The sequence below is a fragment of the Pan paniscus genome, chromosome 1 (assembly GCF_029289425.2).
Source record: "Pan paniscus chromosome 1, NHGRI_mPanPan1-v2.0_pri, whole genome shotgun sequence".
Taxonomy (NCBI): Eukaryota; Metazoa; Chordata; class Mammalia; order Primates; family Hominidae; genus Pan; species Pan paniscus.
In genome coordinates, this window is record NC_073249.2 from 11,668,654 (window position 1) to 11,692,341 (window position 23,688).

The window sequence follows — 23,688 nt, forward strand, 5'->3', positions numbered from 1 at the left end:
TAACATTTGAGTCAGTGGACTGGGAGAGGCCGACCCATCCTCAATCTGGGTGGGCACCATCTAATCAGCTGCCAGCACAGCTAGAATAAAAGCAGACAGAGGAACGCGGAAAGACTAGACTGGTTGAGTTTTCCGTCCTTCATCTTTTTCCCGTGCTGGGTGCTTCCTGCCCTTGAACATTGGACTCCCAAGTTCTTCAGCTTTTGGACTCTTGGACTTAGCAGTGGTTTGCCAGGGGCTCTCGGGCCTTCAGCCACGGGCTGAAGGCTGCACTTCTGGCCTCCCTACTTTTGAGGTTTTGGGACTCAGACGGGCGTCCTTGTTCCTCAGCTTGCAGACGGCTTATTGTGGGACTTCACCTGGTGATCATGTGAGTCAATGCTCCTTAATAAACTCCCTTTCATACATACGGCTATCCTATTCACCCTGTGCCTCTAGAGAAGCCTGACTAATACAGGGGATAAGAAAGGCAGTGTGGCGCGGTGGTTATAAGCTCAGTCTCTGGATTTAGATCTAAGTTCCACTTCCAGTTCCAGTTTTTTCGTCTATAAAATGTGAATCATCGTGGTTCCTAGGAAAGCACAGACACAAACAGTAGAGAATACATGTAAAGCCCTTAGCGCCATAGCTGGCACATGGTATTCAATGAACGTTAGGTGCCTTGGAAGGCAGATCTAACTGAAGATGTAGTTTTATTGGTTATTTGCATAATGTATTACATTTTGGACATTCTATTTTTGATTGTACACAGCAGGTACCTCAAAATGATATTGAAGGGGCTGGGTGCAGTGGCTCACGCCTGTAATCCCAGCATTTTGGGAGGCCAAGGCGGGCAGATCACGAGGTCAGGAGTTCGAGACCATCCTGGCTAACACGGTGAAACCCTGTCTCTACTAAAAATACAAAAAATTAGCCAGGCGTGGTGGTGGGCACCTGTAGTCCCAGCTACTCGGGAGGCTGAGGCAGGACAATGGCCTGAACCCGGGAGGTGGAGCTTGCAGTGAGCCGAGATCGTGCCACTGCACTCCAGCCTGGGCGACAGAGCGAGACTCTGTCTTAAAAAAAAGAAAAAAACAATGATATTGAAGGATAGTGTTTTTAGTTACATTCTAAGAAGATGTAAAGTACAATTACATACAACCATATACCTATACAGTTGTCAGGGTGGTCCTGAAGATGCCAATGGTTATGTATCTACATAGGAATGTGAATAAAAGCTCTTATACATGTGTTTGCGGCAAATCCATATTTTGCTAGGTTCATTTATTATTAGCCCATCTGATTGTCAGAGAAAAAGACATATTATTCACTGCGAAAATACAGAAAATAATACTATATGGTCTAATTTAAAAAACAGACCATATAGTATCAGCTACAGGGCAAGAACATTAATTCTTTTATTATGGTACCTGTCAGGTGACATTGTCTGTCTGAATTTACCTGCTGACATGGTTCACAAGACGTGTCTGCAATAACAAGTCTCTTCCTGGTAAGAGATTGTCACAGATGAGATGCTGGTTAGAACGGACCGCAACCCCGTGGCAAACACAGAGTGAGCACAAAACATCCAGAACCTGAAAAGGGAAATTACTTTCAGCTGATCCTCCCTCCCTCCCTGCTTTCCCTCCCTCCCTCCCTCCCTCCCTCCCTCCCTCCCTCCCTCCCTCCCTCCCTCCCTCCCTCCCTTCCTTCCTTCCTTCCTTCCTTCCTTCCTTCCTTCCTTCCTTCCTTCCTTTCAGACAGCATCTCACTCTGTCACCCAGGCTGAAGTGCAGTGATGCGATCATAGCTCACTGCAGACTTGAACTCCTGGGCACAAAGAATCCTCCTACCTCAGCCTCTATAGGTGCATGCCACCACACCTGGCTAATTTTTTTTTTTTTTGTAAAGACGGGGTATTGCTATATTACCCAGGCTGGTCTCAAACTCCAGGCCTCAAGCGACCCTCCCATCTTGGCTTCCCCAATTACTGCAATGACAGGCATGAGCCACTGTGTGCAGTCACTGTCAGCTGATTCGAATTCCCCCTTCAGAATCAAGCATCAGCAGCACTTTTTTACAAAGCAAATGCATTCCTCCAGTTACATTTGACTCAGTTATTTAAACATTACAGTAGTTTCCCACTAATTTTCCAACTTTTCTTCATATATAAATTGAGAACTGTTCATGTTCCCACTGATGCTATGAATAAACACTAAAAAATATTACTTGATCATGATTAAGAGATGAAGGCCGGGCGCGGTGGCTCATGCCTGTAATCCCAGAATTTTGGGAGGCCAAGGCAGGTGGATCACCTGAGGTCAGGAGCTCAAGACCAGCCTGACCAATATGGTAAAACCCTGTCTCTACTAAAAATACAAAAATTAGCCGGGCATGGTGGCATGCACCTGTAGTCCCAGCTACTTGAGAGGCTGAGACAAGAGAATGCTTGAACCCTAGAGGCGGAGGTTGCAGTGGGCTGAGATCGCGCCACTGCACTCCAGCCTGGGCGACAGAGCTCGACTGCATCTCAAAAAATAATTAAGAGATTAAAAACACTCATGAAAAATTTGACACACTTTTTTAAAGTTATTGTATTTAAAAATATATCTAAAAGGATTTGAGAATTCATTCAGGGAAATAAAATAGTTCATTTACCTTGTGATTTCTTCCATGTTTGTCTAAAAGTGAGATAATAGATTTAATATGTCCTTCTTTAATAATATTTAGAGCTTCTGGACTTTCTACTAAAACACAGTGTAAAACTTCCAGAATGCCTAAAGATAAAACAAAGAAAGAGGAAAAAAAAAACATGATTAATTGGTGTACAATGACCAGTGTCTTCCTTTTTCTACATATGTGCATTCAGTACAACATGTAATTATCTGTGCTCAATGTGACTGTTACAAGGCACTGTGATAGGTGACAGGTGGTGTTTGGGAGAGGGGACTAATATCCAAAGATGATGACATCACAGTTGAGGGAAGAAAAGGCAAACAACTGAGACATGGTGTTTAGCGGAGGAAGCAGGTAACGCTACCCGAAGGAGGGAGTACACGAAGCAACACAGAGGTGGGGCCTTAAAGAATACGTTCATGACCATTTTCAGGCTTTCCAGGAAAGGAAGGGCAGTATGTGCATGAGTAAAGTCTTGAACGTGGGGCATATCTGGTGTGCCTAATGTACAGAGTGAGTGGGGGAGGGGACAGGTGGGTTAGGGCCAGTTTACGAAGCTTCTTGGCACCGAAAGTGTAATCCTGCAACAGTGCATCCTAATCCATGGAGATCATGACATTCTCCTTGAGGTTTATAGTAGACAAGATTTCTTAGTTTGTTAAATAAGAGAAATATGTAAAATAAGACATAAATAAACAGAAATAACACAATGTATAAAACGGGATTAAAAATCGTGGTATTTTTAGGTACTAGCCACCACAAAATATAAAATAGTATTTGCCTTTTCTTGAAGTTTAAAAAGGAAAGAAGAGAAAATAAATTTCATTACCAGAAATTTTAGCATGACCTTGTAAAGCTAAATGTGTACCTCTGTGTTCATGTTTTCTGAACAAGCTTGCCTTGTCAACAATGAGAATGGGTCCCATTCACACCAATTAGACCCAACATACAGAATACATCACCTCTAAGAGTTACATAGTATTGGGAAGGGCCCCAGAGGAACCCTGTGGAAAGGGTCATACATCTCAAATGGAGTTAATATTCTTAGAAAAGAAATACAAAGTTTTACATTTACAAAGGTATCATAGAATACAGAGGCAATTCTCTATGGCTGTCACAATCTATATTTGATCCAAGCCCCAATCCATTACAAAACGAGGACTGTTAATGCTAATTTCTTCACTAATGACTTAGTTTGTTAAAACACAAATATATATTCAGCCAAAAGGATTTTGAGTTACATTTTGGAGCTGTTCAAAATCAGCTGCTGTGTTCCAACAATGCATAACAGTTAAAAATCAAAGACAACAGAAAATAATGCTACAAGAGGCTGACGACTTAAAGCAGATCTTTATATAAGTATACTAAAACTGAATACCTTTTTTTTTTGCTATTACTAAAAACGTAGAAACAAAATAAACTCATTCATTCTGTGCTAAAATAAAATCATGGAAATGGAAAAGCATTTTTAATAGACTGGTCATGCTATCCTGATGTTTTTGTTTGTTTTCTCCCCATTATTGATTGCTATAGAGCACACGGCTGCCTTTTTATAAAAAATAATTTCAACTTTTATTTTCGATTCAAGGGATACATGGGCAGGTTTGTTACATGGATATATTGCATAATGCTGAGGTTTGCAGTACAATTGATCCCATCAACCAGGTAGTGAGCAAAGCCCAACCAATAGGTAATTTTTCAACCCTTGTTCCCATCCCCCTTCCCCCCACTTAGTAGTGGCTAGTCTATTGTTGCTATCTTTATGTCCATGAGTACCCCTTGTTTAGCTCCCACTATAAGTGATAACACGCTGTATTTGGTTTTCTGTTCCTGCATTAATTTGCTTAGGATAACAACCTCCAGTTGCATCCATGTTTCTGTAAATGACATGATGTCGCTCTTATTATGGCTGCGTGGTATTCTATGGTGTATATGTACCACATTTTCTTTATCCAATCCGTAGTATTTCATGATGCATAGGTACCACATTTTCTTTATGCAGTTCACTGTGGATGGGTACCTAGATTGATTACATGTCTTTGCTCTTGTGAATAGTGATGCCACGAACATTTAAGTGCATGTGTCTTTTCCGTAAAACAATTAATTTTCTTTCAGATATATACCCAGTAATAGGCTTGCTGGGTCAAATGGTAGTTCTCTGTTAAGTTTTTCGATAAATCTCCAAACTGCTTTCCACAGTGGCTGAACTAATTTACATTCCCACCAATAATATAAGCCTTTTTTCTTTTTGAGATGGAGTTTCGCTTTTGTTACCCAGGCTGGAATGCAATGGCACAATCTCAGTTCACTGCAACCTCTACCACCCAGGTTCAAGCAACTCTCCTGCCTCAGCCTCTGGAGTAGCTGGGATTATGGGCACCCACCACCATGCCCAGGTAATTTTTGTATTTTTAGTAGAGATGGGGTTTCACCATGTTGGCCAGGCTGGTCTCGAACTCCTGATCTCAGGTGATCCGCCCACCTTGGTCTCCTAAAGTGCTGGGATTACAGGTGTGAGCCACCGTGCCCAGCCTGACTTTTTAACAATAGCCAAGTATGAGTGGTATGAGATGGTATCTCATTGTAGTTTTGATTTGCATTTCTCTCTGGTGATTGGAGATGTGGGTAGAATATTTTTCATATGTTTGTTGGCTGCTTGTCTGTCTTCTTTTGAGAAGTGTCTGTTCAAGTCTTTTGACAATTTTTTAATGGGGTTATTTGGCTTTTGCTCGTTGGGTTATTTAAGTTCCTTATAGATTCTGGATATGAGACCCTTGTCAGACGCATACTGCCTATTTTTATAAATAAAATTTTATTGTGTGTTCTATGCACCTGCATTTACATACTGTCTATGGCTGCTTTCACACTACAAAGGCAGGGTTGAGTGATTCTAACAGACCTCATGGTCCACGCAGCCTGTAATAGTAACTATCTGGCTGCTATGGTCTGAATGTTTTCGTCTCCCCAAAATTGATATGTTGAAATCCTAACCCCCAAGGCAATGGTTGTCACGCGCGTCCGTGAGAAGAGTCCACCAACAGGCTTTGTGTGAGCAACAAGGCTGTTTATTTCACCTGAGCGCAGGCGGGCTGAGTCTGAAAAAGGAGTCAGCGAAGGATGGTGGGATTATCATTAGTTCTTATAGGTTTGGGGTAGGCGTACAAAGTACATTCTTAAGGGCGGGGGAGAATATTACAAAGTACCTTCTTAAGGGTGGGGGAGAATATATATATCAGTTAGGGTGGGACAGGAACAAATCACAATGGTGGAATGTCATCAGTTAAGGCTATTTTCACTTCCTTTGTGGATCTTCAGTTGCTTCAGGCCATCTGGATGTACACGTGCAGGTCACAGTGTACATCCAGCCTTTGGGCTCAAAGGCCTGACAATGGTATTAGGAGATGTTCCCCTTGGGGAGGTGATTAGGTCATGAAGGTAGAGCCCTTAAGAATGGGATTAGTGCCTTTATAAAGGAGGTCCCAAGGGAGCTTGCTGTCCCTTCCACCATGTGAGGACGAACTTTCTATGAGAAAGGAGGCCCTCAGGATGCCATATCTGCAGGAGCCTTGATCTTGGACTTCCCAGAATCTAGAACTGTGAGAAATACATTTCTGTTGTTTATAAATCACCCAGTTTATGATATTTTGCTACAACAGTCCTACTTGAGACACTAGCCTTTTTCAGAAAAAGATTGCCATCGTGGAATACAATATAACCATTAAGAAAAAAGACCAAGAAGTTAAGACGAAGACCAATAAATTTTCGTGCTAAAATAAACACTCATGAAGGCCCATAGAGTGAATAAACTGAATATATTAGAAAAGATATGACTAGATTTTGGAAGTAAATAGCGTATGTCACAAAGTGCAAAAATGGCTATATGAAAACAAATCCCCGATTTTTCCCCTATTTAGCCTAGTCTAATAGAAAGCTTTCAGAATTTGGGGTTTAACATTAAAACAGTTTCTTTGTTTTTCAATTCTATCAGGTCAGATCCAATAAATAAATAGTTGAAAAACATTGACCGCTTCTAATTCTATTAATTATGACAATAAAGTCAGAGAAAACACGTTTTATTTTCAATTTTATTGGAATAAACTGAAATATGCAGGCATATTAGATGGCCAATACCTTAAGAATAACCCTGGTTTATTGGAATAATTTTTTTTCGAGATAGGATCTTGCTTAGTTGCCCAGGCTGGAGTGCATTGGCACGATTATAGCTCACTGCAGCCTCAAGCTCTTGGGCTTAAGCAATCCTCCCACCTTAGCCTCCTGTAGCCTCCTGAGCGGCTGGGACTATAGGTGCATGCCACCATGCTGAACTTTTTTTTTTTTTTTTTTTTTGTAGAGACGGGGGTGGTCTCATTATGTTGCCCAGACTGGTCTTGAACTCCTGGGCTCAAGCAATCCTCCCACCAGCCTCCCAAAGTGCTGAAATTATAGTTGCGAGACACAGCACCCAGCCTGAAATAAATTTGATTTTTAATTTTATTGAAATAAACAGCAAATGTGCTTTTGTATAATAAAAAATTCTTAAAGGACAACAAATGAGAAACACCAAAGAGTCCATTTTTAAATAAAAAAAGGAATAGGTATACAATATTATGCGTATATTTAAATTATGCTGATATACGCTTTGAACACTTGGATGAAAAATGATGCAGAGAAACAGCACTTAATGAAGATTATAATATCAATAGTTATAATCATTTGACCACTAAATACTAAATACATTCAATAAGACCAAGAAATAGCTATAGTCGTGAAGCTTATGGTAAGATTCTCAAATTTAAAAGCTTGGCAGATCATAACAGTACTATGGAATGAAAGAATTATAAATATACTACAAATTACTTTAAAAAATTTCAACTAACTACAACTAATAACGCAAAACAATTGAATTTTATGTTTTAATAAGTTTATAGAAATGATTTGAGAGAACCTTTTAACATCATAGAAATATATAATAATCAATGTAACTTAAAGAGTAGATCCAAAATAACATATACATTATAATTGCAACTATGTAAAATATATTCATTTGTATAAAATACATATTTTAAAAAAGACCAGAAGTTATTACCTAAAAAGGTTAGTCTTGGTTATTGCTGGATTTGTATACTTCTCTCCCAATATTTCATAAATTCTGTGAAATGAGCATGCATAACTTTTATAGTAAGAAACGTATTTTAAAAGAATCATAAAACAATAGGAAGTAATGTCTACTTACATTTTATTTCTGCCACTAAATCTCAATACTTAGTCAATTCATGCAACTTAATGAGGCCTGACAACAAATGGCCAGTAACATTAGCTGCCTTTCCTCTCTACAGTATATAACTATAATTAACTTTTAATCTATGGAAAGAGTCTTTTAAGTCTTATACTTCATCCAAGTTATATAAACTTATTTTCATTCCATAAATTTGGAATAAACATAAACAAAAGCTACCAGTTGCTACACAGAGAACACACAAATTACAGTACTGAGAGTTTATATTAGAATTAAGTATTGTACAGCAATAAACTAGGGTTGGTCTCAGGGTACTGGCCATTTAACATGCATGATTTACCTTAGTAGTGAGGAGTTACAAGAACTTAGGTTGACTATTCCAGGTTGATTTCAAATATCATCTCCTAATTATCTTCTGGACATTTCAATGAGAATGTCTCTAAGTACCCCCAACTAACTTTTTCAAAAGCTGAACATAACACCTTTCTTTGTACGTATGTAGGTAAAATTGCTTCTCTCATTCATCGTGCATCCATATATTCAAGCTAAAAACCTGAAGTCATTTTTGAATCCTCTTTCACTTTCTCATTTTCCTAAATCTAATTGTTAAAATTCATTAATCCTGTGTCCAAATTTATCTCCTAAACTCATCCTCTCCTTTCACTGAATAGCCTCTTACTATATCCTCTCCTCCAGTTTCTCCTCCCTCCCCAACCCATCCTCCAAACTGTAGGTGGTTATGCTGAAACACACATTTAATCAATGTCAGTCCCTTGCTTAAAATCTTTAATGGCTTCCCAGACCTTCCAAGGTCAAAGTCCACTCCCCTTAACATAGAATATCAGTCCCTAAACCAGATAGTGCAACCTTCCTTTGCAGCCTCAATTCCTGCCACTTCCTCCCACAAACAACAATTAATATGTATACCTACATATGAATCATATATATTTATTAAGCACCTACCAGGCACTGTTCCAAGGAATGGGATCAGCAGTGAACCAGACAGGCAAGGCCCTCTTGAAACTTATAGGAACTTGCCCACCTTCAATCCTTTGCTGATGTTATTCTCAGATCTAAATACACTCCCACCGTCTAAGACTGCAAAATCTCAATCAGCTTGCAAAGGTTGAAAGTTACCGCATTTGGTGAGTCTTTACCAATGCCCTGAGATGAATTAATTATTCCTCCTTTTGTAGTAACAAGCACATTCACATTTTTTAAATTCTCATTTCAATCCCCCATTACAGAACGAGCCCTTGAGAGCAGATATTGATTTAATTTTGCCTCCTTGTCACCCAGCTCACTCTGACCCAGGGAAGGTCATCTCATGTTTGCCAAATGAACAATAAGTGAATGAATATAAATGGACTGTTGGTTCTCACATTCTGTTTAAACAAAATAAATCTGCCATTTATTTATTTACTCATAACAAGATTCATAATTGTTAAGTGTAAATAGAATAACTGAAATACTTTATATCTGGAGAATTTCATTTAAAACCTTATTATTTTAAATGTAGAAAAGACAGAGGACACAACACAGGGAATTTATATGTCTTAGTGCTAGGATTTCCTTATCTGTGTTTCAATTTGAGGAAAAATTTTACTCGGTGAATTCGGCAAATTTCTGTGCTGTTTGTTTATAGAACACAAAATTGAGGCTGCAGGCACTGCATGTTTAATACGTGCAAATATTTAGCCATTTGCCTTAAAACTTTTATGGTTGTAACTGTGAATTATTTATGTTCTCCTGAGAAAGGAAAATCTCCAAGGATGTAACTAAATGTCTAGAAATAACTTAATGGTATTGGGAGCTGTGGCCAAGTGCTATGATGGGTAGAGAATATTCCTTATCATGTTTTTTGTAACCAAAAAAAAGTGGTCCTGTTTGCTTTTTACTGATAGACTTAGACTTTTGTTACTTGACTTACAAATCTGTAGGAACTTCATTAGAGATCAAAGTTGACTTTGCTATTGTATATTCACAGTTCACAACTCAGGCTGTCTGAGGTTGAACAAAATTTGTTGAGAATCTGTATAGAAAAACTAGAAACAAGCCACAAGGCAAGAGTGCTCTACGTAGGTTGACTTTACCTACCAAGAAGAATCTAGCCTGGGGATTTTGCCCCATCGCAAGTAGGCATAAGCTTACATTTGGGAGAAGAAGGGAATGGAATTAGACTGGTAGCCACACAGGCACAGGAGGCCAACGTGGGGACAAAGCAAGCCATGACGCTGGTGCTCCCATGATCACTGCAGAAAGCCCAGGAAAACCACCGACTTAGAAACCACCATGCCCCACCCCCCATGGTACTGTTTCTCATCTATGGTTACAATTGTTTTGCAAAAATAAAACACAGTCAAAATCATCCCAGAACACCAAGATGTATGTGGATTTAGATGGAACCTAGTTCTCTGTTCATGAAGGATACAGGAGTGTGATTCTGCTCTGGGAGAAGGAAAGTCTCTCTTCCACCTCTATTTCAAGTAGGAGTAATAATACTGGACAAAAGATTACTCCAGAAGGAGCACCTGGCCCCACCTGAAAATCATGACATGGAAACCCTTTCGTCTAAGCTAGAGGTAGGCAAACAGGAAGACTCCGGCTGAGTGCTAATTAGTAGGAATTGAACTGCCCCATGTAAAGGAAACACTGGAGATACAGTGCCAGTCAAACAGTTTGGCGGTGTCCACAGCAGATCAGCGAAAGAAGTCACAATCAGAGACCCAGTGAATTACAAATTATTCAAACTACAGGTATTTGTTTGGGGATTTTTTCCCTCCTACCTGGGAGTCGAAACCTGTTAGAGCTTTTTTGGTCAGAACCTTTTTATTAATATGTCCAGATTTCACTGACATTTCACTGAAAGTAGGAAAATTTGTCTTTTAGCTCTGAGTAATTAAATAAAGTGACATAACAAGTAAAAAGATGGGGAAGTAAACTGGGAAATGACTAGAAAGAACAGGGAAACATACAGAACATGAACGACATTTGCATTCCTGAATGCAAATAACTAAGGGATGTGACAGACCATCATCCTTTCAGAAGAGTAATTGATTGGCAGTCTTGGTATTTACAAAGTTTAATGGGGAAATATCATAGTAAGAGGTATCATTATTATTCTATTGTATTATATACTGGTGATAAGCATGGATGTAAGCCAATGTGCCTAGTTTTGTGTCCTTGCAGGTTTTTAGCAAACTATTTAACATCTCTGTGCTCCAGTGTCCATATCTATGAAATGGACGTAATAATGGTGCCTGGGAGAGGAGAAATTGTTATGAATAGCAATACATGTAAGACATTTAGAACAGAGCTTGGATCAAAGCAACGTGATGTAAGTATTTGCTATTATTTTATGGTTGAAATAAAATAAGGCAAATGAAACAAAGATCAACAGGGAAGAATTACCAATATGCTCCTTTGTGGAGCAGTGATGATAGTCGTAAGAGGTAGAGAAATACTGAATGGACAACACTGATCAGAGGAGAATTCAGGGGAGATACCTATGAATCAGCATGAAGACATGGAATCAAAGTTAGTTTGATTCAAATAAAATCAGGTAAATTAGTAAATCAGGAGAAATTAAACCAGCCTGTTAGACCTTGGCGAGAGACACAGCGAGACACAGAGAAACAAGGAGGGCAAGTGGGCAGAACCACAGAAAGTTTTGCATTCTTGAGATTACAGGAGAGCTGAGTCAAAAATGCAGTGAAGGATCATCAGAGAAATGCAAATAAAAACTATAATGAGATATCATTGCACTCCAGTTACAATGGCTTATATCCAAAAGACAGGCAATAACAAATGCTGGCAAGGGTATGGAGAAAAGGGAACCCTCCTGCACTGTTGGTAGGAATGTAAATTAGCACAACCACTATGGAGAACATTTTGGAGGTTCCTCAAAAAACTAAAAATTGAGCTACTATGTGATCCAGCAATCCCACTGCTGAGTATATACCCAAAAGAAAGAAATCAGTATATCGAAGAGATATCTGCACTCCATGGTGGTTGCAGTACTGTTCATAATTGCAATGATTTGGAAGCAACCTAAATGTCCATCTGCAGATGAATGGATAAAGAAAATCAGTACATACACACAATGGAGTACTATTCAGCCATAAAAAAGAATGTGATCCAGTCATTTGCAACAACATGGATGAACTGGAGATGATTATGTTAAGTGAAATAAGCTAGGTACAGAAAGACAATCATCACATATTCTCACTTATTTGTGGGATCTAAAAATCAAAACATTTGAGTTCATGGACACAGGAAGTAGAAGGATAGTTACCAGAGGCTGGGAAGGGTAGTGGGGGGGCTCTAGAGGAATGTAGGGATGGTTGATGGGTACAAAAAAATAGAAAGAATGAGTAAGACCTACTACTAGATAGCACAACAGTGCGACTATATCCAATAATAACTTAATTGCACATTTTAAATGTACAATTAACTCTTTAACTTAAAGAGCGTAATTGGATTGCTTGTAACTCAAAGAAGAAATGCTTGAAAGGGGATGGATAACCCATTCTCCATGATGTGCTTATTTCACATTGCATGCCTGTATCAAAACATCTCATGTGTCCCATGAGTATATACTATGTACTCATAAAATTTAAAAAGTAGTGAAAGTTCAACTAAGACTAGGGTTTAATAAATGCTAAAACAAAGCATAAAGCACCCCTGGTTAACAGGAGTGTCTTCTTACGGCACCAACATCATGAAAAAAGAAAAACATGCAAATGAAGTAAGCAGCAGTTTGCTGTAGAGAAGACATGGTCTAGCTAGTTCCATGTTGGCACAAGATCCAAGAAGTTTGGGAGGTGTTTTTTTTGTTTGTTTTTTTTGTTTTTTTTTTCTGCTACACAGCAATGGTGAGGCTGTAAGGGAAAGAATCTGAGTTATGTGTAAAAGCAGTAATTTGTATCTGGGCCTGTGCATCTGAGAGCGTTCTGTAAAGGCACAAATCTGTTGTTTTTTTCCACGAGTTTAAATTAAACTGCCAATGAGTGATAACTTACGCATTGCATCTAAGTTGTCTTATTTTCAAGAGTAAGCACAACCATGAGGGAAAATGAGAAAGTAGAAACTATAGAAACTTCTAGCTTGAGCTAACTGGAAGCTTAGTTTGCTCTTCCTACCAAGGAGAATTGGGTCTACCCAAAACAAATAGCAAGAGTTGAATAATGAGTCAATATATAGCATAATTACAACACATCTTTTTAAATGTTTGCAGTGAATTTTGTGTATCACAAACTGAATCACCACTGAGCCAGAGAAAAATGTTTTTGTTTGTTTAAAATGGGTATAAATTTGAAGTCAAGAAATCATTTGAGTTTCAATATGAGATAAACTGATAAATTATTTTTTAACTTTTTATTCTTTACAAATATTCAGAAAGAAAAGAAAAAAGAAGCAGTGCACATTTTGCTTCCTGTTAACAGGGGGTTAACTCATGAAATAAATACGTTACTCTAAATAGAGTTTCCGTAAGTCACAGAAATAGAGTGAGAAAAATAAATTGATATGAATATATATATATATATATATATATATATATACACATACACTTAAAAATAACAATTCCAAGAGATTTGGGCTCAAGCCAAATTACCAAAATACATAATTACATATGCTTCATATTTTTATGCTGGTTTTGTGGCTAAAGAAGAAAATAAGCCCATTAAATCTTGAGCACTCATAAAGCTCCAAAAAGGAGAAAAAAGCAACAGAGGTTAAAATTAAAATATAACACGGCTTGGCAAAATTAAGAAAAGGAGAGAAAAATTAATAAAAATGGAAGTTAGTGAAGATAAAAGGTGGATCACATCATTATTCATATACAGAATGAGGGAATATCATGGATGCATTTGCAAAACAGACAAACAAAAATGATGGACCAAGAGTCTTTTATTAGAAGAAAAGATGAATATGAGTCAAGAGTTTCCTGGAGTAAATTAGCTGAAATAAAACACATAAAATGAGCACTGTAATTATAATGTACTATGCAGCCTTAATTAGGCCCCTGATGGTTTGCTGCCTTCAGTTTAAGGAACCATGATTTATAAAAAAATAGACAAACTATAGAAGTTAAAGTGCAGTTAAAAGAAAAGAGAATGTCAACTAAAAGCAGTTCATTATACAACGAGTAACGGTATTAGAATTTTTATGCTATACAAACATTTATTTGTATAAATTGCCACATCTCAAAACCTAAGAAAATGTTGAATGCCAGATAGGAAATCATTAATACTTCAAGATATTCTTTTTTTTTTTTTTTGAGATGATCTTGGTTCACTACAGCCTCTGCCTCCCAGGCTTAAGCGATCCTCCTGCCTCAGCCTCCCAAGTAACTGGGACAACAGGCGCATGCCACCACACCCAGCTGATTTTTGTATTTTTAGTAGAGACGAGGTTTCACCATGTGGGCCAGGATGGTCTCAAACTCCTGACCCCAACTGATCCACCCACCTCAGCCTCCCAAAGTGCTGGGATTACAGGCATGAGCCACCATGCCCCGCCAGATACGCCTATCTTGCTGTTAACAATCATGGTTCTGGTTTTCTGGGGGTCTCTTTCATTTATTCATTCATGCATCGCTGAGTACATCAAATGGACCATTCACTGTGTTAGGTCCAGGGTTTGAGCAAAATGAGGAGCAAAATTGGCCTCATCCCTGCTCTCATAGAGCTTACAGACAGACTACAGAAGTTCAATCCTAGGTCCATTAGTTTCCTTTTACCTTGAAAAGGTAACATCTGAGCTGTGTAGCCTCAGATTCTTCATTTGTAAATGGAAATTGTAATAAAACCTACCTTATAGAGTAACTGTGGAAATCCAGTGGAGTAATGCATATGACACTCTCAGCACAGTGCCCTAAATTCACTTGAGATTTCCTTGGTTGCACAATTAAAAACTATGCCGTCATTATAATGTTCAAAAGTCTAAGACTCTGGGTCTCCCTGTGAAATGTCAGTACCCACAGAAATGCTGGCAGATGTAATTGTTTGCTCTAAAGCCTTACTCAAAGGTTTACAAGACATATACACCTGAGCATTTTTTAAGATGGATCCCCTGGAGCAAGACAAATACTGATTAATCAGTTCTTCCAAAAGATGTGTACCTCAAAGCAGCAAATATATATTGACAGCTAACATTTTGGGCAGAAATGTAAACTGAGCATAGTATCAGCTTCATCGTTACATCAATTTTAAAAGTTCTCCTGCAGTATAAAGACAAACCAAGCGCATCATTCCCAGTGATCGCAAAGAAAACAAATAAAGGTGCATAGAATAGTCTAGTTGTTGTAGTTAGCAAGTGTAAAGTAAGGGGAAGGAAGGAGAAAGGTTGTGCAATACATTGACAAAAAGCACAATTTTAGATAGGGCACTGTGTGCAGAATGGTATATAGTTGTGATATATATCAGTATGTGTAGGGTGAAATACAACAACTTAATGCATTTCAAAGTGGATGTATTTTTGGAAAACTGAGCAAATCACTTCAGGCCTGAGAATATGAGAAAGTACTACCAGAAGACCAAAACACTTTGTGATTTAATGAAGAGTAGTATTTTGAATCATTCGCCACTAAGCCTGCATCATCCAATGTAACTCAAGAGAGGGGTAGTAAGGCCACAAAGGAGGCTAGGTGGGTTAGGAAGCCTCCAGAAAACACTTTCACTTTCACTGAAATTCTACAGATCTGCAACAGTTGAACTTGCCTATTTACATGAGAGAGTTATTCTATTTCTTCATCACATTCGAGTAACATACAGTGCACACTCATTCCATCACTATCCATCCCGCTGGCCCCCAACTGAGATATTATCTATTATGAAGGGAAAGAGCATGAAATTTGCAGCCAGATGGTAAGCGAGGGTAGGGGGGTCCCTTAAGGCCTGCCTCGGTGGCTTACATGCTGTCTGGCCTTGGAAAGACAATTTCACCATGTCTCAGTTTCCTAGTTGTGAAATGGGAATACTAATATTATTCACTTCGTAAAGTTATTGTGTAGATTAAGTTAATATATTTAAAGAGACTAGAACAGTATCCAAAACACAGTAAAACTTGTATCAGCCTTTGCTATTATTATGCGTTTCCATCTGAAATTCTCCATATCATATCCTAGCAGTGTGAACATGGGAAAACCTTGCTTTTAATAAAATCCAATTAATCTTGTAGCTACCAACAACTGCTAAATCCAAAAATAAAAGGTGCTAGGTGTGTACTGTGGTATTTTTATACATTTAATTTAATAAGCACATTTGTAGAGTCACTAAGAGCACTTTGAGGCAGATATTTTTACCATTCCCATTGACAGGTTAAAAAACGGGAAGCACAGAGGAGCTAAGCGACTTGGTCAAGGTCATACAGCTATTATATAAACGGTGAAGCTGGGATTGGACTTAGGCCAGTCCAACTCCAAAATCCATACCTGTAACCTATGAGCTCTGCTTCTCCTAAACATAGCAGCAAAGAAGATAGAAATAGAATGATTTTAAAATGAGCTGCCATTTCTGATGAGTCAGTCTTGGTAGGGATGAACCCTGTTTTTGATAATGAAATAGTAGGAAACTTTGGAACAGGCCCTATTGCCCACAATTAGGACATTGTATCCTAATGGGCTGACTACACTCTGAGACCTCATCCTGGTCACCTCTCTCCAGAGCAGGTACCTTTCATGGGTGCCAAAGCACCTCAGCTAATATCCATCAAGACTACTTTCACTATATCACACTGACCCTGAGGGGACTGCCTGGACAATGGTGCACCCTGCCTTGATACTGCAGATGGAACATTTGGGTGGGTGGCAAATGACTTCCCTCTTTTGACTACTGTGTTCATATGCTCTCACTTTAAAAGCTTAGGTACTAAAAGGGCCATCAAGAGGCAAGTTGGCTTGAGAAGACTGGACTAAGTTACTCACAATGCAGAGAAGCATCTATGAACTCAGACCCACACAGAGGCTTTAAGCCATGACAATGTACCTTAGGTAGGTCACAGACACTTAAACTTGACGGAAAGCAAGTGACACAATGCAATTACTTGACCAAGGGTGATGCTAAAAATATTTAATAACTAGAATGGTATGAGCAAGATGCAGTCAGACCAGACAGTGGTAATAAATAGCCATCTGTCAGTAACAGTGCCTAAAAGCCAAAACTTCAGTTCTGTCCCTGACAATGAAACTTAAGCTCAGTTCCCAAAGGAGACTAGAAACAGGCCAGGTGGATGTGCAAATCACATCACTGCTTGTGATGCTGTTTTCTTTTCCTTTTTTTGAGACGGAGTCTTACTCTGTCGCGAGGCTGGAATGCAGTGGTGTGATCTCGGCTCACTGCAACCTCTGCCTCCCAGGTTCAAGTGATTCTCCTGCCTCAGCCTCCTGAGTGGCAGGGACTACAGGTGCGCACCACTACGCCCAGCTTATTTTTATATTCATAGTAAAGATGAGGTTTCGCCTTGTTGGCCAGGATGGTCTCGATCTCTTGACCTCGTGATCCGCCTGCCTCGGCCTCCCAAAGTGCTGAGATTACAGGTGTGAGCCACCACACCCGGCTGATTTTGTTTTCTAATAAGCAGTTTTTCTCAAGTAAGCCCTTAATGGATTTGGTGGGTTTTACGAGACAAGACTTCCTCTTTTATTCCTCTGGCTAACTAAGATTTTTGTGGAATGCCACCCTAAAGGGCTATGCAAAGGGAAAATAAAATCAGAAAAAAGTAGTGAATGAGCACAGGTTGCTGGTATCCCACCTCCAAACTAACCCTGGAGAAAGTCAATCGTGTTGCCTGAATTGTTGGTACTACTCAAATCAGTTAGCTATGATTTCTGCATCACTAATAATGGATCTCAGACAATAAATATCATGTGAGCTCTTGTTCTTTCTAATTCAATTGCCCACACTTAAGTAAATATCAAGGAGGAAAACTTCCTGCTACACAAGATTATGGCACAATTTATTCCACAGCTTACAACTTTTTCATCTTTGAAAAATGATGAACTTATACTCTGCAAGAAAGAATTGTAAGGACCTTGGAAGCTTTAAACCATCCTATTTACAGGTACCAGAAGTTGTACTGTACATGAGCATGAAGCTTTGGTATCTGGAGCCCACTCAAAGACTCGTTCTTTTTTTTTTTTTTTTTTTTTTTTTAGACAGAGTCTCACGCTATCACCCAGTCTGGAGTGCAGTGGCGCAATCTTGGCTCACTGCAACCTCCACCTCCCAGGTTCAAGTGATTCTCCTGCCTCGGCCTCCTGAGTAGCTGGGATTACAGGCACCTGCCACCATGCCTGGCTAATTTTTTGTATTTTAGTAGAGTCGGGGTTTCACTATGTTGGCCAGGCTGGTTTCAAACTCCTGACCTCAGGTGATCCGCCCACCTCAGCCTCCCAAAGTGCTGGGATTACAGGCATGAGCCACCACGAGCAGCCTCAAAGACTCCTTCTTTGGTTTAAACCCGGACAGGACTTCACTCACTGGCACTTACTAAGAGAGGGGAAGAAATGGCAGGAATGCCAAAGAGAGACCACTTTCATCACTGCAAAACTGTGCAGGGAACAGACTGCACAAAAAGTCAAACTCAGAAATACTCTGTAGCCTCCTGACTAGCTGTTTTTAGTCAGCTATCTCTTGCCCCCAAATCGTATTTCAAGGACTGAGAACATCCAGAAGAAAACGCCACCATTCTGAAATACATCAACTCAATCAACTGTACTTACTCACACCAATCTTTTGTCTTTTCAATTAACTTTGGCCCAGCAACATAATCACTAGACACACTTGAAGTCAGGGAAAATATGTAATTTATCTTTCATTCCCCAAAGGAATTCAGAGTGGTCATGCGTATGAACTGATCAGATACTGTTAGTATACATAGTGACTGGTGTCACTGGTGCTTTCACCACAAAAACTGACAAGTATCTGAGGTTATGGATATTTAATTAGCTTGATTTAATCATCCTATATTATATACATACATCATAACATCACACCGCATCCCACAAATCTATACAGTTATAGTTTGTCAATTTAAAATAAATTTTAAAAAACTCCCTTGGTGTTGGTAATGTGCCTCTGTATAATTTTTGCTTCCACTTCCACTATAAACGATTTATTACTACCACCACCCACACTTTTTCTTATTTCCTCACTTTGGGGCCTCAGATCATTTCTCACCATGGTATTTAAAAATGTAAATATAATTGGGGAATTTAAGAATACACCAGGAGGCTCAAAGAAATTAAGATCAAGAGAAAGCCCATGAAAGCCTGCTTAGAAATTTTAGCTCATTAAAAGATACAAAAAACCCCACAAAAACAGAACCCCAAAATAAGAGAACACCCCATCAATATAACTATACATATTTTAATTTCCATTCATAATCTCATACTCAGTAAGAATCTTTAGAGAACACAGTGGGGTGATTAAGATCAAGGATACTGATGCCAAACTGCCTGGCTCCGGGAGCTGGTTCTGTGTTAGCTCACTTATTGAATTTCTCTGAGCCTTAGTCCCTTCGTCTATTAGACAGGACAATAATGTTACCTAACCTATAGAGTTGCTAGAATTAAATTATTAGTATTTGTAAAGCATATAAAATAGTATCTGGCATACACACGTTTATTAAATGTGATCTGTCCATCCAGTAATTTCAGTTAGATTCTTACAAAGTTGCCTGGCTGTAAATATTACACATTGTAAGAGGCCTTTTATCAACCTGGTGTTCAGCTGCAAGTAAGGGAAAGTCCTACTACTCTGGCTTAAACTAGGAAGGAGCCGGACAGTCAACAGCACATGAGTTCCATGCCATCGACCACTCAGGCTCCTGCCATTTCTCCTTTCCTCAGTCCCTCCTTCCTGTGAGGTGTCTTCTCTTATGCTGACAGATGGCTGCAGCCTGCCAGTTACTGCATCTTTGTTCCAGGCAAGAGGTTGAGGTAGGGCCTGAGTCTTTCTCCTAGAAAGGCTTTCTTTGGGAAGCAAAGCTCTCCTAGGGAGTTTAGCTGATATTACAGGCCAGAATGGGGCAACATGGGCACCCGCAGTTTTAAGTGAGGTTTAGATTTTGAGAATTTTGCTTTTCGGCTTCTAAAACTAAAGAAGGGAGGAGAGAATGTGGTTCAAGTGCACTAAGTTAGGCAATCTACACAATCTTCTTCACAAGCCTTAAATATGTTTCTGGTTGTCTGTAAAGGTATTCACTCTGACTTCTTAATCACTGTGGTCCCAGGCATATATAGAACACTGAGTGGGAAAGGCTTGAGGTAAAACCAATTACGTTGTCAGGAAAACTGAAACTGTTTCAAACCCCTTGCCCAACAGGTAGGGGTATGCATGTACATATGTATGTATGTGTGTGTGTATATATATATATGTGTGTGTGTGTGTGTAGGTATCTATACATATGTATATATCTATACATACATATATCTATACATACATATGTATAGATACCTACACACACACACACACATATATACACACATACATACATATATATGTATAGATAACTCCCTTCGGTGGCCCTCACACACACCTACACACAGCTGACAGTCAGGGCTGACTGCAGCTCAGCTTCCTGCACCTGTCAACTCCCGGAGCCTCTACTCCAGCTTTGCTGTTTGTGTTTCTACTCACACGTCTTTCCCCTTTCCATATTCATCAGCTTTTTTTTTCTCACTATTGGCAACAGAAATGACAGGAGCTATGATTCATGACAGTGTAAAATCATATTTGGAAGTAAATTCATGAAATGTTGAAAAGATATTACTGTTTGTAATAATATTAGAGAGAGGTCTGTCTATTGGCCATGTAAATGTAGAGGTAATGCTTGTCGTTATCAGTATCTCCGTTGGTTGAGTCCTACCTCAATCCTCTTGCCTGGAGTAAAAATGCAGTAACCTGTAGGCTGCAGCCATCTGCCAGCATTAGAGAAAACAACGCACAGGCAGGGGGCACTGAGGAAAGGAGAAATGGCAGGAGCCTGGGTGGTCGATGGCATGGAACTCATGTGCTGTTGACTGCCCCGCTCCTTCCTAGTTTGGGTCAGGGTAGTAGAACTTTCCCTTATTTGCAGCTGAACACCATGTTGATAAAAGGCCTCTTACAATATGTAATATCTACAGCCAGGCAACTTTGTACGAATCTAACTGGAATTATTGGATGGACAGATCTAATTTAATAAGTACATATATGCCAGATAGATAGATAGAAAGAAAGAAAGAAAGAAAGAAAGAAAGAAAGAAAGAGAGAGATGGAGTCTCGTTCTGTCGCCCAGGCTGGAGTGCAGTCGTGCAATCTCGGCTCACCGCAACCTCCGCCTCCCAAGTTCAAGCGATTCTCATGCCTCAGCCTCCCCAGCAGCTGGGATTACAGGTACCTGCCACCATGCCTTGCTAATTTTTGTATTTTTAGTAGAGACGGGGTTTCATCATGTTGGCCAGGCTGGTTTCAAACTCCTGACCTCAGGTGATTTGCCCACCTCAGCCTCCCAAAGTGCTGGGATTACAGGTGTGAGCCACCACACCCGCCCACCAAATACTTTTTTATGTACTTTACAAATATTAATCATTTAATCCCCCTAACAGCCCTATCGGGTAGATAACACTATTGTCCCTGCCACTAAATTAGTGGTAGAATGTAAAGAATAATGGAAAAAGCAATTAAAAAAAAAAAGTAAAAGGAAGGTGGAAAAAATAATTGGTGTTACTGCTCATTAGACCCTTTCTTCTCTATCCTTTGGGTCTAATGACTTCCCATTTGCTATTTATCACAAGTTGTGACAAGCAATTCCCTGTCCTAGAGAACCCAGTGTTTTACTCTTTTTCTTTCCTCTAATTTGAACTCCTTGGTCACTAAAGTAAACAGCGGTGTACATATTTCTACAGCCTATGCGTGCAAAGACATATATACATATTACACAGGGTTTTTGCCCCTTCTTTCCTTTTTTCATTTATTTCTTTCTACTTTCATCTTCACTTTTTTTTTTTACAAAAATATATCCTATCACACATTCTAAAAATGAATTTTCACTTAAAAATATATTCTAAATATATTTCAGGATATACATCTAAACAATTCTTTGCAATACCTATAATATAGCTGAAAATGTTGTTGTAATATAATTTAACTATTCACCTATGATTCATCGCTTCATTTCCAATATTGTTTTTTAAGGCAATCCTAGGCATTGTTCTGCATCTGGCAATGGTAAACTAGGTGTTTCAGGCCAGCCATCAACCAAAACAACCAAGGCACTGGAGACCTGCCAAGGCAGTAAAGACTAGAATGGTCTAGATCCCAGGAAGACAATTAACCCTACTTTTGATCCCTTTTCTAATAAAGAATTCTTCAGTTTGAATCTGCAGCTAGGGCACTAACAAGATGAGGAGAGTGTGTGTTTAGCAACGTCAGACTTATCACAGAGAGGAAAAAAATGATGCATATGTACGCACTTAGTAAAGAGCAAAGCACAATTGAAATAAGTTATATACATACACATGTGCATCTCATCATTGTTACTGCCTCTAAAAACTAAGCAACACCACTTCCTCTGGGGAAAAAACAGTTCATTAAAAGCATAAATGTTAACTACAGTAGAAAAAATTGTTCAGCAAAATATATTTTAGATACTTAAAAAACAAGAGCTACAAAGTATCATGGACATATTTCAAGTCTGATGCTAGGGAGCTGAGTTTTAACCTTGGCAGTAACAATAATTTTTCTAAGATTTTGAGTCAGTCATTTAAATGTTCTTTGCCTCAGTTTCTTTTCCTCTAAAGTAAGAATGTTAGATTAAATATTCTCTAAGGGTCCATCTTTCCCTTGACTTTCATTATGTTATCTCTGAGCACAGGGCTTCCCTTTTCAGTAGGAATGCCTGCAATCAACAGATTGACTGGAAAAAGACAACAGCAAATAATAATTTGTATCTGATGAAACTGTGCCTGTAACTGACAAAACTGAAGACTCTGAAAACACTGGACTGTACTTGGTTGAGCTTACAGGATGCTTGGCTCTGTTCATGCCTTTTCTCTCTCTGTTTTCCAGTTAAGCATTTCGCTGTGCAGTTGATTCAGCCAGTGTTAACACTCTGCTCTGAGGCTGCCCTGCACCTATCTCTTTACAGATACCACTGGGTCCAGCAGAAGACATGAGCATTTTTTAAATGTCTTCTGTAGCTTTCCAGTGATTCTGGACACTTGGCCCTAAACATTTATCCATTTTTGTAATCTGTGCCACCATCTTGTTACTGATACAGGAGTTAAGGAGAAATTATTTAGGCAGATAGTGAGGGTACAGGAGTCCTTGGTAAGGTTTACATTTTAATGAAGAGCAGTCCCAAAATCGTGTTCTTTTCTAACAAAGAGCAGCCTGCAAAATCGAGCTGCAGACATAGAGAAGCAAGTTGGAAGCTTCCACAGGTGAATGCCAGCAGTTGTGCCAATAGGAAAAGACCACCTGGGACTAGGCATGTTCAAAATGGCGGCTCCATGTTCCCGTCTCCTTGCCAGCCACGTGTACAGTAAGGAGCAGGCAACATGGCACCTGCCAAGTGGAAAGCCCGTTTGCATAAGATTAGGGTGGAGCAGCCAGCCTTCCTGGCCAGTCTTCCTATGCAAATGTCATACCGATTCCAACCAATCTTTGGGCCCTATGCAAATCAGACACTGCCTCCTCAAGCCTGCCTATAAAATCTGGTGCACTCTGGTGCAGGCCAGATTTCTCAATCGTGATATCTCTCTGTCTCTCTCTCTCTCTCTTTCCTCTCTCTCTCTCTCTGTCTCTCCTCTC

General features: G+C 39.3%; 1 protein-coding gene across 4 annotated transcripts in view; it reads right to left on the reverse strand.

Annotated features, from left to right (window-relative positions):
* RYR2 (ryanodine receptor 2) overlaps window positions 1-23,688 on the reverse strand; it is a 788,503-nt gene that overhangs the window by 341,098 nt on the left and 423,717 nt on the right. For all 4 annotated transcript variants that reach the window (XM_034949586.3, XM_055098600.2, XM_055098645.2 and 1 more), the window contains 2 exons: window positions 2,638-2,756; window positions 1,441-1,574 (listed from right to left, as the gene is read on the reverse strand). In XM_034949586.3, the coding sequence (XP_034805477.1) occupies window positions 1,441-1,574; window positions 2,638-2,756 (253 nt within the window). The remainder of the gene's footprint in view (window positions 1-1,440; window positions 1,575-2,637; window positions 2,757-23,688) is intronic.